This window comes from Sapajus apella, unplaced genomic scaffold (assembly GCF_009761245.1).
Source record: "Sapajus apella isolate SASKATOON/1434 unplaced genomic scaffold, GSC_monkey_1.0 scaffold37, whole genome shotgun sequence".
Lineage (NCBI taxonomy): Eukaryota > Metazoa > Chordata > Mammalia > Primates > Cebidae > Sapajus > Sapajus apella.
In genome coordinates, this window is record NW_022436977.1 from 14,732,749 (window position 1) to 14,749,664 (window position 16,916).

Here is a 16,916-nt window from a genome sequence, read left to right on the forward strand (position 1 = left end):
TTCTTTTCTTTTCTTTTCTTTTCTTTTCTTTTTTCTTTCCACGAGGTTTCACCTTGTTGGTCAGGCTGGTCTTGAACTCCCGACCTCAGGTGATCCACTGGCCTTGGCCTCCAAAGTTCTTGGATTACAGGTGTGAGCCACCACACCCGGCCGATCTCAATCTCTTGACCTCGTGATCCATTCGGCTTGGCCTCCCAAAGTGCTAGGATTACAGGCATGAGCCACTGGGCCAAGCCTAGAATTAAAAATTTCTAATTATGAATTTTTGGGTTTTTTTACTCCTCACGTTATATAAAGTATTGAATATTGGTGGTTTAAAAATTTTATTTATATTATGTTAATTGCATTGTGATCAGTGAGTATGATCTGAAAGATACACAGTGTCTGAAATTTGCTGAATCTTATGGTCAAGCATGTGATCAATTTTTTTTTTTTTTTGGAGGCAAAATTTCACTCTTGTTGCCCAGGTTGGAGTGCAATGGCGTGATCTCGGCTCACTACAACCTCCACCGGGTTCAAGCAGTTCCCCTGACTCAGCCTCCTGAGTAGCTGGGATTACAGGTGTCCACCACCATACCTGACTAATTTTGTATGTTTAGTAAAGACAGGGTTTCACCATGTTGGTCAGGCTGGTCTTGAACTCCTGACCTCTGGTGATACACTCACCTCAGTGCCCAAATTGTTCGTATTGCAGGTGTGAGCCACCACGCCTGGTCCATGATCAATTTTTATAAATGTCCCATGTGTACTTGAGAAGAATGAATGGATTTTCTGTTTTTAATATAGAGAAACATGATATATTTATTAAGTGAAGCTTGTTAATATATTGTTAAAATCTTCTAAATATTTCTGCTAATGAGTTATTTATTTTTAAGACAAGGGCTTGGCTTGCAGTGGTGTGGTCTTGGCTCACTGCAGCCTTGACCTCCCAGGCTCAAGTGATCCTCTCACTTCAGCCCCTTGAGTAGCCAGGACTACAGATACGTACCACTGCACCTGGCTGACTTTTTAATTGTTTTGTAGAGATGGAGTCTCGCTGTATTATCCAACTGGTCTTGAACTTATGGACTTACGCAATCCTTCTGCCTTATAGAGTGCTGGGATTACAGGCATGAGCCACCATGCTGGGCTTCTGCTATTAGTTTTTGTTTGATTGACTTCTTAGTAATTGAGGGAAATGTGTTAATCATCTATGAGCCTAGATTTGTCTAATGGTATTAATTTTTTCCTTTATGTATTTTGAAACTATTTCATCTGGTTAATCATATTCAGCATTATCATAGCAATCTGGTGGATTTAACATTTGTAATAACCTTCTCTCTCCCTATTGCTGTGTAGCATCCATTTTTCTGATACTGTCTTCTAATTACAATTTGCTTTATGTCTTTTTATTTCTGTATCATTAATGATTCCATGCCCTTATGCTTTAAGTATTTATCTTAGAAATGGAATGTAGCTGGGGTTTATTTTTTATAAATTTATCACTTTTAATTGTCTTTTTTTCAAATTTTTTTGTTTTGTTTTTTTGAGACAGGGTCTGTCACTCTTTCACTCAGGCTGGAGTGTGGTGGCCTGATCATGGCTCACTGCACACTCAGCTTCCTGGGCTTACGGCTTCCTCCTGCCTCAGACTTCCAAGTATCTGGGACTACAGGAGCACACTACCACACCTGGCTAATTTTTTAACTTTTGGTAAAGATGGAGTTTTACCATGTTGTCCAGGCTAGTCTTAACATCTATGGCTAAAATAGTCCCCTCACCTTGGTTCCCAGAATGTTGAGATGACAGGTGTGAGCTACTGTGCCCTGCCAGTTGTCTTTTAAATGGCTCATATCCCAGAACAGTACCAGCCCCTCTTAAGGTTTTTGGTTCACAGTGGGAATCTCAAACTTGGCTTTCCTCCTCTTTGACTATTTGAAGCAATAGTATCTACATAGTACTATTAATTTAATAATCTAAGTCACTTGAGATTTAAGTGGAATTATTCTGATGTTTTGGGATACCATCCTCAGTAAGACTATAATAAATAGTAAATGAAATGTAGTAAATAGTAAATTAAAAATTATGTAGTATATAAGTGTTTATGTATTTATTGTGAAATTGTTTCCTTCTTATTTAGTGGGTTAACTTGTAAACAGTGCTTTAAAATATTTTGTTTTAGTCCCAGAAATCCTGGATAGAAAGCACTTTGACCAAGAGGGAATGTGTATATATTATACCAAGTTCCAAGGACCCTCACAGGTAAGCACACCTTTGTTACTTCTGGGTTCTTCTAGAAATTTTAGTGTAAATTATATTGTTATTTCTTTATTGGAAAAAAAAAACACTAAATAAATTATTTGTAGTTAGTTACTTCTTATAGTTACTGTTAATTATTTAATTTGGGAGGGATGGGGGGAGGAAACAGCATTGAAATTCAGTATTTTGGAGTCCTTATTGCCATTTACAGCATACAATCTCTTCTTTGAAGTGTTCCTCCATCTCTAAACTCCCTCAGATCATAGTGTAGTGTTTTACAGAGGTTAGAGTATTAAGATCTTTTTTTTTGCTTAACGGATTCACTGATATTGGGAATTTACATTTGTTTATCTATTGGCATCTACTGAGTATCCAACACTGTGGTTCATGTTGAAGAAAACAATATGAACCTAATAGTCATTCTTTTTGTTTGCCAATATACGGATGCAGATTATTATTTACTGAAAAATCTATTATCAGAGACTATGGGTGTCTGTGTCTTTGGTCTTTAAAACAGCTTTGATAATAGAAAAAAAATGAGTAAAGGACATTAAGTTAGTAACCAAAGAAAAAGTTGAGCTCATGAAATAAGAAACGTTTTTGCTAAAATTATTCTTTTTACCTTTTTTTTTGAAACAGAGTCTTACTCTGTCACCCAGGCTACTCCATTTCCTGCATTCAAGTGATTCCCCTGCTTCAGCCTCCCGAATAGCTGGGATTACAAGTGTGCACCACCACGCCTGGCGAGTTGTTGAATTTTTAGTAGAGACAGGGTTTCACCCCGATGGCCAGACTGGTCTCGAACTCCTGACCTCAGGCGATCCACCCGCCTTGGCCTCCAGAAGTGCTGGGATTACAGGTGTGAGCCACTGCGCCTGACAAATTTTTCTTTTTTCTAAGGCCTAAAGATAGAAAAAAACTTAAACAAGGAAATCTAAGATATAGTTATTTCCTAACCTATAGACCTCTTCATGGGCACTTAGAAAACATGAAAATCAATTGACAAAAGTATTTGCAAGATTTTTGAATCTTCTTTTATTTTCCATCTCCAATTATAGTTTGTTCTCTATCCACTTACCTTCTCTGCTGCTTTTATTTCTATTAGATGTATAACACTTAGAAAAACATAGCTAATAGACAATTTTAATTAACTGAAATCTCTTTACATTATAGAGTATGTCACTATTCTTGTTTATAGTGGGTACTTAGTAAATATTTGTTGAACAGAATTTCTAAAACCTTTTGTTATATTACATAAATGTAAATTTGTGTAATTTAATTTTAAATTTCTCTTTAACATTTAAAAAATTCATTTTGAAGCCGGGTGTGGTGGCTCACGCCTGTAATCCCAGCACTTTGGGAGGCAGAGGCGGGTGGATTACCTGAGCTCAGGAGTTCAAGACCACCCTGGGCAACATGGTGAAACCCTGTCTCTATTTAAAAAAAAAAAAAGAGAAGAAAACAAAAAGAAAAAAAGTAAAAAATTCGTTTTGAATGGATCTCTTGCAACAAACACATTTCCATTGTAAGTGTAATGTGCATGATACATTTTAAAAACTTTTGAGAAACAGAAAGTTGGCTCAGTACTTAGGGTTTCAATACATTAAGACTGTCAATAACATCTGGTGGCTTTATTTTTAATTTTTCCTCAGTGTATTGTTTTTGTTTTAAAATATAGCTGCATTCAGTCTGTATGCAAAATGTTTTTTTGTACCACAGATATTTCATAAGAATGATAGTTAATAGGCCAGGCACAGTGGCTCACGCCTGTAATCCCAGCACTTTGGGAGGCTGAGGTGGGTGGATCACGGGGTCAGGAGTTCGAAACCAGCCTCGCCAACATGGTGAAACCCCGTCTCTACTAAAAATACAAAAATTAGCAGGTATGGTGGTGGGTGCCTCTAATCCCAGCTACTTGGGGGACTGAGGCAGGAGAATCGTGTGAAATTGGAAAGCGGAGGTTGCAGTGAGCCAAGATTGCGCCACTGCACTGCAGCCTGGGCAACAAGAACGAAACTTTGTCTTAAAGAAAAGCACTGGCAGTTAATATTCTGTTACTGTGTATACCACAATTTATATACCTGTTCTACTACTGAGCAATTGAATAGTTTTCCATTTTTAGCCATTTTAAATTAAAATGAGGCCACAATGAAGATCTTTGTGGATAAAACCTTTTTTTACTTAAGATTTTCCCCCTTTAGGTTGTGCAATGCCAAAATCTTTTCAAAAGTATTAAATCAATATAAATGATCACCCAGTTGTGAATGAGATTGTCTGCTTTGCTGAGTAACGACTAGAGTAACATTTTCCATCACCGCCAATAAAATGTGATAAGTAGAAAATAGTATATATGTATATTTTTTTTTTTTAGGCTGGGCATGGTGGCTCATACCTGTGATTCCAGCATTTTGGGAGATTGAGTCAGGCAAAGTCTGCCTTCTGGGTTAAAGTGATTCTCCTGCCTCACCTACCCGAGTAGCTGGGACTGCAGGCATGTGCCACCACGCCTGGTTAGTTTTTTGTATTTTTAGTAGAGACAAGGTTTCACCATGTTGGTCAGGCTGGTCTCGAACTCCTGACCTCAGGTGATCTGCCTGCTTCAGCCTCCCAAAGTGTTGGGCCGTGCCTGGCATACATTTATTTATTTATTTTTAATTGACAGTAATTATAATAGTATATATTTAAAATTTGTATTTACTTACTATTGAAAAAATATTTTATGTTTTTAAAATATCTCTCAAGTTTTAAAATAAATTCTATAAACATTTTTGATCAGTTCTTTTTGGATCATTAAAATAGATAACCTTAACATCTCTTCCAATTATTAGGTTCTATGATTTATTCTGATTTCTTAGTACTTATTAAAGACATGTTTTATTACTACGTCATATCACATTTCTCAGCCAGAGAGGATAAATGACATTTCCCAAGTCACATGGTTGTTCATAAAGATAGGATTAGTATTTAAGCCTCCTTAGTTCAGTGTGCCAGTTCTAAAATAAAACACCGATTTTCTCCCATAGAAATTGTTTTGCTTAAAGGCCGGGCGCGGTGGCTCAAGCCTGTAATCCCAGCACTTTGGGAGGCCGAGGCGGGTGGATCACAAGGTCAAGAGATCGAGACCATCCTGGTCAACATGGTGAAACCCCGTCTCTACTAAAAATACGAAAAATTAGCTGGGCATGGTGGTGCGTGCCTGTAATCCCAGCTACTCAGGAGGCTGAGGCAGGAGAATTGCCTGAACCCAGGAGGCGGAGGTTGCGGTGAGCCGAGATCGCGCCATTGCACTCCAGCCTGGGTAACAAGAGCGAAACTCCGTCTAAAAAAAAAAAAAAAAAGAAATTGTTTTGCTTTATTAAAAAAATAGATTGTGTTATCATTAAGGAGTCTTATTTCCTATGGGTTTATTAATTCTACTTTGCAATGGAAATAATAAAAGCACTCAAGTTAAAGAAATTCCAAGTTGTTTTTAAGTATCCCCACCTTTAACCATTCATATGAGACATAATTTATAAACACAGTGAGCTGGTCACTTCTTTCCGCACTAGTTGAATTCTTATTTTTATGTGAATAGGTAATTCACACTTGGTTCAGAACTTAAAATACTATAAGTAAAAGTTTCCTTTCTACCACTGTGCTTTAGCTGTCAGTTAGTTCCCCTTGCTAATAAAAATCTGATGCTATCCATTCCTTGGAATGCCTTCCAGAAAGTTAGATACAATCTTTGCATGTCCAAGCAGATGTTTATCCCCCTCCCTCTTTAAAATATATAGTGTAGCCCATTGCGTCTGTAACTTATCTTGGCGATCCCTAGTTTGTTAATTGTTTCATCCTAATTATGTCTCAATTATAATTTGTTTTAGTAATCCCTTATTGATGAACACTTTAGCTATTTTCACTTTTTCTTTTGGCCGTTAGAAAAAAAATGCTGCAGTCGGTAACCTTATACAGTTTGCATTTTATACGTATACTACAAATATGTGTTAGCCTGTACTTTTAGAATTGGAATTAGTGTGTGAGAGTTAACGTTTTTTATTTTGATGAATATTGCCAATTGGCCTTCCATAGTGATTATATAAATACATACTGTCACCCACTGATACGAGACTACCTCTCTCTGTATTCTCGCCAAGATAGTATCTTTCTTTTTTTTTTTTTTTTTTGGAGACAGGTTTTCACTGTGTCACCCAGGCTGCAGTGCAGTGGGCCATGATCATGGCTCACTTTAGCCTTGACCTCCTGTGTTCAAGCAATTCTTCCACCTCAGCCTCTCTAGTAGCTAGGACTATAGGCCTGCACTACTACCCCTAGCTAATTTTTTGTAGTTTTGTAGACATGGAGTTTCACCATGTTGCCCAGGCTGGTCTTACCTGGATTCAAGCAATTCATCTGCGCCTCCCAGAGTGTTGGGATTATAGGTATGGACCACCACACCCAGCCAAGATAAGGTCTTAAAATATGCTTTAAAAGTCTTTTGTAATCAAATAATCTTCTTGTGTATGTTTTCATTATGAACTGTCGGTTCGTTTAGTTTTCCTTTATAATTTTGGATCTTAAAAATTGATTTGCTGGATGCCTGTAATCCCAGCACTTTGAGAGGCCGAGGTGGGCAGATCACCTGAGATCAGGAGTTCAAGACCAACATGACCAACATGGCAAAAACCTGTCTCCACTAAAAATACAAAATTAGCTGGGTGCAGCAACTCAGTGTAATCCCAGAGCTTTGGGAGGCCAAAGCGAGCCAATCACTTGAGGTCAGGAGACTAGCCTGGCCAACATGGCGAAACCCTGTCTACTAAAAATACAAAAATTAGCCAGGTGTGGTGGCAGGTGCCTGTAATCCCAGCTGCTCAGGTGGCTGAGACAGAGGAATTGCTCTAACCTGGGAGGTGGAGGTTGCAGTGAACCTAGATCATACCATCGCGCCCCAGCCTGGAAGACAAGAGAGAAACTGTGTCTTAAAAAAAAAAAATTGACTTGAGGAAGCTATTTTTTTGTTGTTTGTCCTTAGACTTTATTACTGGCAGATTTTCGCCACATATAAATGTTGTATTTCTATGCAGTTAAATCAGGCAGGGTTTTATAGTTTCTGGATTTTATGTTACAACTAATTATATTTAAAATATTGAAATATCAGTTAAAATAGAGTTATTTGAATTATAAGTGAAGGTATAATCATCTGATATGTACTGAAAATTTAAACTAAGTATATAATTTTTCTTTGTATTTTATGTACTTTATATGCTTTAGTTTAAAATCAGAACTTTTTCCCCTGAAATAACTTATTTACCGTCTTGTGTTCAACAGATGCCTTCCAGGATGTCAAATTTGTCAGCAACTTGTCAGGTAAGTTTGACCTAACTACCCTGCACAAATTTTGAAAAATAAATGTAATCTATTAGAAATATGAGTTAGAATACAATGGCATGAAATTCACATGCTATTATATTTGATGGGTACTTTACCTAGACTTGGAAGGTGAAGGGTCAGACAAAACTGTTTGAAACTCAGGTGAAGCTACCTAAGAAGAGTTGTAAAGTTGTGTCCATTGGGCAAAAGTTGAAGGACAGGAATTTTAGGCAGTGAGAGCAGTGTGCGGGAAGGTCTGAAAGTGAAAGAAATCATGGTTCTTTTAGGAAACTGCAGAATGTAAGATGTTCAGATGGGGATTTGAGAGATTTGAGCCTGGAAAAATAAGAACCAGATCATTTGAGCTTTTTGTCTCATTTATTAATTTTTTATTGTTTTTTTTTTTCTCCTCCTCCTCTTCCTAATTTTTTATTGTTAACAGAATTTCAGTTACTCTACAAGGCTTTTTGTATACTTGCACATACTTATGATTTTCATGTTAAAAGGATGTTATATAGGCAATTAATAACATGCTAGATTTTTTTTTATTTTTGAGATGGAGTCCTCCTCCGTCACCCATGCTGAAGTGCAGTGGTGCAGTCTTGGCTCACTGCAAACTCCACCTCCTGGCTTGAAATGATTCTCCTGCTTCAGCCTCCTGAGTAGCTGGGATTACAGGTGCTTGCCACCATGCCCAGCTAGTTTTTGTATTTTTAGTAGAGATGGGGTGTCGCCATGTTGGCCAGGCTGGTCTTGAACTCCTGACCTCAGGTGATCCACCTGCTTCCGCCTCCCAAAGTGTTAGGATTATAATCAGGAGCCACTGCCCCCCGCCGATTTTATTTTTTGTAAGAGCAGTTTACATTTTTAGATTGAATTAGAAGAAAATAGACCAGTTGCTAAGGTTTTGGAGTGATTCTGGCAAAAAGATGAGAACCTGAAGTAAGATGTTTTTGACAATGAAGAGAAGTAGGCATATTTGAAGGGATTAATGAGATAAATGCAATAGGATTTGGTGGATGTGAAGAGAAGGGAAGATTTGAGCATGGTAACAACATTTCCTACTTAGCCAACTGAGTAAATTGCAATATGTATTAGGGTCTGATAAGAAAGTAAAAGAGGAAGAAGAGAAGGTCTCTGGGTGGTATACTAGGAATAAAAGTACATAGAATGAGTTCATTTTAGATATATTGAGGAATTTTTCAAGGAAGTTCATAAAACCAAAACAAGCAAAAAACCTGATAGGCTGGATGTGATGGCTCACACCTGTAATCCCAGCACTTGGGGAAGTTGAGGCAGGAGGATTGTTTGAGCCTACGAGTTTGAGACAAGCCCAGGTAACATAGTGAGAAAACACACACACACACAGACACACACACGCACTATCTTGCCATGCTCAGGAACTTGAGACCGCAATAAGCCCTGATCTTCGTGTTACACACACACACACACACACACACACACACACAATCTTGGCATGCTCAGGAACTTGAGACTGCAATGCAATAAGCCCTGATCTCAAACACACAAACACACACTCACAAAATATCTTGGCATTTTCAGGAACTTGAGACTGCAATAAGCCCTGATCACACCACAGCACTCCTGACTGGGCAACAGAGCAAGACCCTGTCTCCAAAAAAAAAAAAAAAAAAAGTCAACTTAAAGACCTGACAGTCTTTCATATTTGCCTCTATACTTACACAACTCCAGTCCTATTATTTCTTCTTACAGATGGTGAGGTTCCATCTGGTGTCACTTGTTTCAGGAGGCCAAAGAGTTTCCTTTATTTAGCATTTCATGTAGTACAGTTATACTGAATAAGAATTTTCTCAGTTTGGTCTAACTAAAAATATGTTTCTTCAGTTTTCATATTTGTAGGATGTTATCAGTGGATATAGACTTCTGGATTGAGTTTTTTCATGGCAGTAGTTTTTTTCTTTTTTTTTTTTTTTTTTTTTTTTTTTTAGATGGAGTCTTGTCCTATTACCCCAGGCTGGAGTGTAGTGGTGTAATCTCCACTTTTTGCAACCTCTGCTTTCCGGGCTCAAGCAATTCTTCTGCTCAGCCTTTCCAGCAGATCTTCTGCCTCATTGCTTTCCAGCACACACTACCATGCCCAGCCAATTTTTGTATTTTTAGTAGAGATGCGGTTTCACCATGCTGGCAGGCTGATCTTGAATTCCTGACCTCCTGACCTGCCTGCCTTGGCCTCCCAGAGTGCTGGATTACAGACATGAGCCACTGCACCCAGTACATTGCAGCACTTTAAAGATGTCATTATTTTATCTTGTAGCTTTTGTGTCTGACGAGAAGGCAGTTGTCATTACTGTAGTCTCCCTGTGTGGAATGGGTCTTTTTTTTATCTCTAGCTACTTTAAAGATTTTTTTTTTCTATACCTTTTGTTTTCAACAGCATGTCTGTAATATGCCTGAGTGATTCTCTTTGTACTTATTCTGCTTAATATTCTGCATAAATATTTGCACATTCAGATTTTTAACCTAATTTGGAAGGTTGGTTTTTTTTTTTTTTTTTTGTACTTTGAGATGGAGTCTTGCTCTGTTGGCCAGGATGGAGTGCAGTGGTGCAATCTCAGTTTACTGCAACCTCCACCTCCCAGGTTTAAGCAGTTCTCCTCCCTCAGCCACCCAAGTAGCTGGGATTTCAGGAACTTGCCACTGTTTTGTATTATTAGTAGAGATGGGGTTTCACCGTGTTGATCAGGCTGATCTCGAACTTCTGACCTTGTGATTCGATTGACTCAGCTTCCCAAAGTGCTGGGATTACAGGGGTAAGCCACTTCGCCTGGCTGGGAAGGTTTTATTTTTAATTAACTTTTTTTCTTTATCTGGTGTATTGAATAATTTCTATTGATCTGTCTTCAGGTTCACTCACTCTTACTTCTTTCACTCTTTATTTCTGCAGGATGCTGTTTTGTCCATCCAGTGAACTTTCATTTCAAACATTTTTCAGTGCTAGGATTGCTATTTGATTCTTGGTTACAGTTTCCATTTCACTGCTGAGATGCCTCATGTGCACTCTCATTACGACTGTCTATTCCTATATGTCCTTCAGCATATTTACAACACCTGCATTAAAGTCTTGTTTACTGATTCTAACATGTGCATCATTTAGGGTCTGTTTCTAGTGACTGCTTTTTTCCTTCATCTTTTTTTTAATGTATATAGTTAATTTTTTATTATATGTTGCAGATGACCTATTCTAGGGGTTCTGGAGTAAATAATTATTCTGTAAGGACTATTTGGTTTCTTTCTGACAGTTGATTAAATTAATTATTGATAGATTATTTTGTCCATTTGGGTTTGATTTTCTTCTTTTAGGGTAATTCTACTTCTGTTTTGAACTTAGTCCTAGGATATAGACCTTCCTCTTAAGGTATAGCTTTTTTCTGGTCTCAACTGAGTTTTCCAGAGGCTCAGTGATGTCTTTGCATGCTGAAATAAAACTGCTGTGTCTTCCAGACCTTTATGACCCAGTTCTCAGATCCACACACAGCAAGTGATTGCTGCTAGGCATCATGGAATCTCTCACAGATACACCTTAGACCATGGCCAAAGACCCATGGTGAATCTCCATGTGAGATTTTTTTTCCTTCTTACCTGTATAGTTCCCTTTTCTCTGATATTCTACAAACTCCAACTGTTTCAGCCGCCTAGAATTCTGTTCTCTACTTCCTTGCTTGGCTCAGTGACTACCATTTTTGCCTAGGTATCATCTCTATGACTGAGAAATTGCCCCCAAGCTGGTGCAAACATGGGGGCTTACCTCATGTATTTTCTTCATTTCAAGGATTACAGCCCCATGTTTCTTCTTGTTCAATGCTTGAAACAGTTATCTCATATATTTTGTACACATTTGTGTCAGGAGTCTCCAAGACCACACCTTGGTTCCGTGATTAGCTGGAATGAATCACAGGCTTAGCATGCAGTGGTACTCTTCATAAGATTTAATAAGTATTATGTTATCTGTGTTGAGGAAATTTCCTCCTTTCCTGGTTTGCTGAAATGTTTATAATGAATAGATGTTCAGTTTTGTCCAGTGCTTTTCTCATTTTCCTTTTTGTGGAGAATGGGGTCTCACTGTATTGCCAAGGCAGGTCTTGAACTTCTGGCCTCAAGCTGTGCTCCCATTTCTGCCTCCTTAAGAGCTGGGATTGCAGGCGTGAGCCACCATCTCTGTTTCTTTTTTCTTTTTGCAGGGAGTGGGGAAACGGGGTCTTACTTTGTGGCCCAGACTGGAGTTAAGTAGCACAGCCACAGCAGACTTGACCTCTCAGGCTCAGATGATCTTTCCAACTCAGCTTCCCAAATATCTGTGACCACTTATGCATGCCCCGATGCCTGGCTAATTGTTTGTAGTTTTTTGTAGAGAAGGGGTTTTGCCATGTTGCAAGGCTGATCTTGACTCCTGAGCTCAGGTGGTCCTTCCACCTTGGCCTCTCAAAGTGCTAGGTTTACAGGCATGAGCCACTGTGCCCAGCCTAGCCTTTTCCTGTAATGCTAATGCTTTTTCTTTTTTCTTTTTTCCTTTTTTTTGAGATGGGAGTCTCCTTTTGTTGCCCAAGCTGATCTAGAACTCCTGGCCTCAAGCAGTCTTCCCACCTCAGCCTCCTAAGTAGCTGGAATTATAGGCTGATTTTATTTTATTTCTGTTTTTTTTTTTTTTTTTCAAACCAGGTTGAGTCTCATCTTATGAAATGAATTGGGAAATGTATCCGCTTCTGATTTTTTTTTGAAGAATGTGTGTAGAATTGATACTTCCTCCTAAATGTTTGTTGAAATTCACAAGTGAAGGCATCTGGCTTTGAATTTTCATTGTGGGAAGGTCTATTAATGATTTTTTTTCTTTTGAGACAGGGTCTTGCTGTATTGTCCAAACGGAAATGTTAATTTATTTTCCTATTCAGTTTTTCTCATTATTCTGACTTTAGTTTTAATCAATTTTATTGATCTTTTCAATGACAAGCTTTTTGTTTTCTTGATTTTTCCCACTGTTTTTCTTTTTTGTTTGTGTTCTCTCTCCTTTTATTTATTTATTTATTTATTTTTTTTTTTTGAGGAAAATCTTGCTGTGTCACCCAGGCTGCAGTGCAGTGGCACAGTCTGGGCTCACTGCAACCTCCGCCTCACAGGTTCAAGTGATTTTCATGCGTCAGTCTCCTCAGTAGCTGGGATCGCAGGCACCTGTCACCACACTTGGCTGATTTTTGTATCTTTAGTAGAGATGGGGTTTCACCATGTTGGCTAAGCTGGTCTCAAACTCCTGAGACAAGCGATCTACCTGCCTCAGCCTCCTAAAGTGCTGAGATTATAGGCATAAGCCACTGCACCCAGCACATTGTGTTCTCTTTATCATATCTTTTCTTCTGCTTACTTTGAGTTTAATTTTCTCTTATTTTTAGTTTTTTTAGGTAGTTTAGGGGTTTTTTTTTTAATAGTTTTTAAATTTTTTTCTTTTATTTTTTCTTTTTTTTTTTCATGTACCAAAAACCTAGTTTTAGCTGATTTCTTTTTCTTTTTTCTTTTTTTTTTCAAAAATAATTTTTTTTTGAGACGGAGTTTCGCTCTCGTTACCCAGGCTGGAGTGCAATGGCACGATCTCGGCTCACCGCAACCTCCGCCTCCTGGGTTCAGGCAATTCCCCTGCCTCAGCCTCCTGAGTAGCTGGGATTACAGGCACGCACCACCATGCCCAGCTAATTTTTTGTATTTTTAGTAGAGACGGGGTTTCACCATGTTGACCAGGATGGTCTCGATCTCTTGACCTCGTGATCCACCCGCCTCGGCCTCCCAAAGTGCTGGGATTACAGGCTTGAGCCACCGCGCCCGGCCAAAAATAATTTTTTTAAACAAAGTTTTAATTTGTGGTCTTTCTATGTTGCCCAGGCTGTCACGAACTCCTAGGCTCAAGCTCTTGTCCCACCTTGGCCACCCAAAGTTCTGGGATTACAAGCGTGAGCAGCCACGCTCAACCTAGAAGTTTAGGTTATTATTGCTTGCAGATCTTTGTTGATTTAAACTTAATATACTACAGATTTTTATGTTCTGTCTGTATATATGTGTGTGTATATGATTTTATTTTAGTAACTGTCGCCCAGGCTGGAGTGCAGTGGCACAATCATACATAGCTCACCGAACTCCTGGTCTCAAGTAATCTTCCCACCTCAGCCTCCAGAGTAGTTAGGACTTCAGGCGTGCACCACTACACCCAGCTAATCTTTTTTCTTTTTTATTTTTTTCAGGCAAGTTCAGGGTGGTATGACCGTAGAACCCAGCTAATTTTTAAAAAATATATTGTTTACCTCTAGATGTTTTAGTTGATTCTTTGAAAAAAAAAAAGTTTTTAAATGTCTTCCCCAATTCTTCCTTTGTCATGCTCATATTTTTTTCCTGCCTTCCTGAGCATGGTCTTTTTTTCTTTAATTTTTTTTTTTTTTTTTTAAAGACAGAGTCTTACTGTGTTGCCAATATCAAATTTTTGGGCTTAAGCAATCCACCTGCCTCAGCCTCCCACTCTATAATCCTAGAGTGCTAGGATTATACGCGTGAGCCATCATGCCCAACAAGCATGGTTTTAATAGTTGGAACTCATTTATAATACTTGTTTTTGTATCATTTTCTGATAATTCCATCATCTCTTTCTAGTTGTCATTTAGTGATTTTTATTTACAGTTTTCTGCTTCTTTGCATGCCTGAGTGTTCTTTAAAATTTTTATTTATTTACTTTTTTGAAACGGTCTGTCTCTGTCACCCAGGCTGGAGTACAGTAGCACCATCTCAGCTCACTGCAACCTCTGCCTCCTGGGCTCAAGCAATCCCCTACCTCAGCCTCCCAAGTAGCTTGGACTACAGGCATGCATCACTGACTTGGGGGGCTGAGGCAGGAGACTGACTTTATATGTTTTCTAGAGATGTGGTTCACCATGTTGCCCAAGCTGGTCTGAACTCCTGTGCTCAAGCCATCCACTGGTCTCCGTTTCCCAAAGTACTAGGATTACATGTGTGAGCCACCACGCCCGGCCAATGCCTGGGAATTTTTTTGATGGATGCTGAAAACAGTGAATTTTATGTTTTGGGGTGCCTGGATTTGTTACATTCCACTGGGGAGTTTTGGACTTACTGTAGCATGCAATTAGATTACTTTGGATCAGTTTGAACCTTTCAGGTCTTGCTCTTACACTTTGTCAGGGCATGGGCTGTCTAGGTCTAATTTAGTCCTTCTAATTCAATGATACTTTTTCGAGGGCTCTATCATAAACCTTGTGTTTTTGGGTTTTTTTTTCTTGAACTATTATGCCCAAAACCTTGTGTTTTATGAGAACTCTACTCAGGCTGATGGGAACATAAACTGTTCCCTGCCCTTTATAAGCTTCAGAAATTGTTTTGGGTATTGCTGTCTACTAGCTCTTAACTTTGCCTTAAGTAGTTATTCTTTTTTTTGAGATGGAGTCTCACTCTGTCGCCCAGCTGGAGTGCAGTGGCCCGATCTCTGTTCACTACAACCTCTCCTAGGTTCAAGTGATTCTCCTGTCTCAGCCCCCCAAGTAGATGGGATTACAGGCATGCACCACCATGCCCAGCTAAGTTTTTGTATTTTTAGTAGAGACAGGGTTTCACCATGTGGCCAGGCTGGTCTCAAATGCCCAACCTCAGGTGATCTGCCCATCTCCGCCTCTCAAAGTGCTGGGATTACAGGCATGAGCCACCGAGCCTGGCCAAGTAGTCATTCTTACACATGCTTAAGGAGATCTTCTGCAGATATTTGGAACTTTCTTTTTGTAGCCCCCTCCTTGTTTTGTTTTCTACCTCACAAACTCTAGCTGCCTTGGCTTCCTCAAACTCTGATCTGATTTTAAGATTTTATCAAATCAATGAGACTGCCCAGCTCCATTAGGTTCCTACTTTCTGTGTTATAGTCCAGTATGTACTGCTGAGTAGAATGCCATTCCGCCATTCCTCTTTGTACCCAAGCCTCAGACACCGTTGATCACCATTTTGTCACTATATAGATTAGTTCATGTTTTCTTGAATTTTGTATACATGAAATTATATAAATGTATAATCTTTGGCATCTAGGTTCTTTCACTCAGCATGATGATTTTGAGGTTTATCCATACTGTAGTATCATTAGTGGTTCATTCATTTCTCTTTTTTATTGAACACTTTGAACACTATTTCTTTTTCTTTTTCTTTTCTTTTCTTGTTTTTATTGAGTTGCAGTCCTGTTTGCTCTTTTGTCCAGGATAGAGTACAGTGGTATGACCAAGGCTCACTGCACCCTTGCTGGGCTCAAGCAAGCCTCTCACCTTAGTCTGCTGAGTATCTGGGACTGCAGATGTAGTCCCATTTGGCTAATTAAAAAAAAAAAATTTGTCAAGTCAGGGTCTTGCTATGTTTCTCAGGATGGTCTTGAACTTTTGGCCTTGAGGTCCTCCAGTCTCGGCCTCCCACAGTGCCGGGATTACCGCGTAAGCCACTACACCCAGTGTAAATACTATTTCTGTTATGTGCCTATACCATGTTTTATAGATGCCCCAGGTTAAATTTGGATGATGACTTCGTCTTAGACTAATTACTTACACTATTTCAGTGCTACATTGAAGGCATTAATATATGGATATCCGAAAATGAAAACGTTTATTTTTATGCTATCTGTTGGTTTATTCATTTTAATTCTGTTTTTTCATTAACTGTAATTTTTTGAAAGGCCTTTTAATCATCTGACCTTTTTCTTTTAGGTGTTTTTGTGGTCGCTTGGTCAAGCAACATGCTTGTTTTACTGCAAGCCTTGCCATGAAATACTCAGATGTGAAATTGGGTGACTATTTTAATCAGGCAGTAGAAGAATGGTCTGTGGAAAAGCATACAGAACAGAGCCCAACGGATGCTTATGGAGTCATAAATTTTCAAGGGGGTTCTCATTCTTACAGAGCTAAGGTATGTCACATATTTGATTTTCTTTTTTACTTCATTTGTCTTGTTGTTTACATAATAAACATTATCACAATTTGTGTGGCGACATTGACAGAAAGTTGGTCTCCATCATTTCTTTGCATATCTTAAAGTACAAAGGTACATACAAATATAGAATTGTATCTTTCTGGTGGATTGAACATTTCATCATTATAAAATGTACTTTGTTTCTTGTCATTTTTCTTGACAAGGTCTGCTTTTTCTGGAATCAGTATAGTTAAGCTATCTTTCTTTTTTTTTTTTTTTTTTTTTTTTTTTTTTGGTTGTAGCTTTTGTTACACAGGGTGGAAAGCAGTAGCGGGATCCTGGATCACAGCAGACTCCGCCTCCAGGGG

At 38.7% G+C, this 16,916-nt stretch overlaps 1 protein-coding gene across 4 annotated transcripts in view; it reads left to right on the plus strand.

Annotated features, from left to right (window-relative positions):
• Positions 1-16,916, plus strand: part of TRPM7 (transient receptor potential cation channel subfamily M member 7) — a 124,183-nt gene that overhangs the window by 25,243 nt on the left and 82,024 nt on the right. For all 4 annotated transcript variants that reach the window (XM_032297481.1, XM_032297482.1, XM_032297483.1 and 1 more), the window contains exons 2-4: positions 2,162-2,241; positions 7,546-7,584; positions 16,347-16,545. In XM_032297481.1, the coding sequence (XP_032153372.1) occupies positions 2,162-2,241; positions 7,546-7,584; positions 16,347-16,545 (318 nt within the window). The remainder of the gene's footprint in view (positions 1-2,161; positions 2,242-7,545; positions 7,585-16,346; positions 16,546-16,916) is intronic.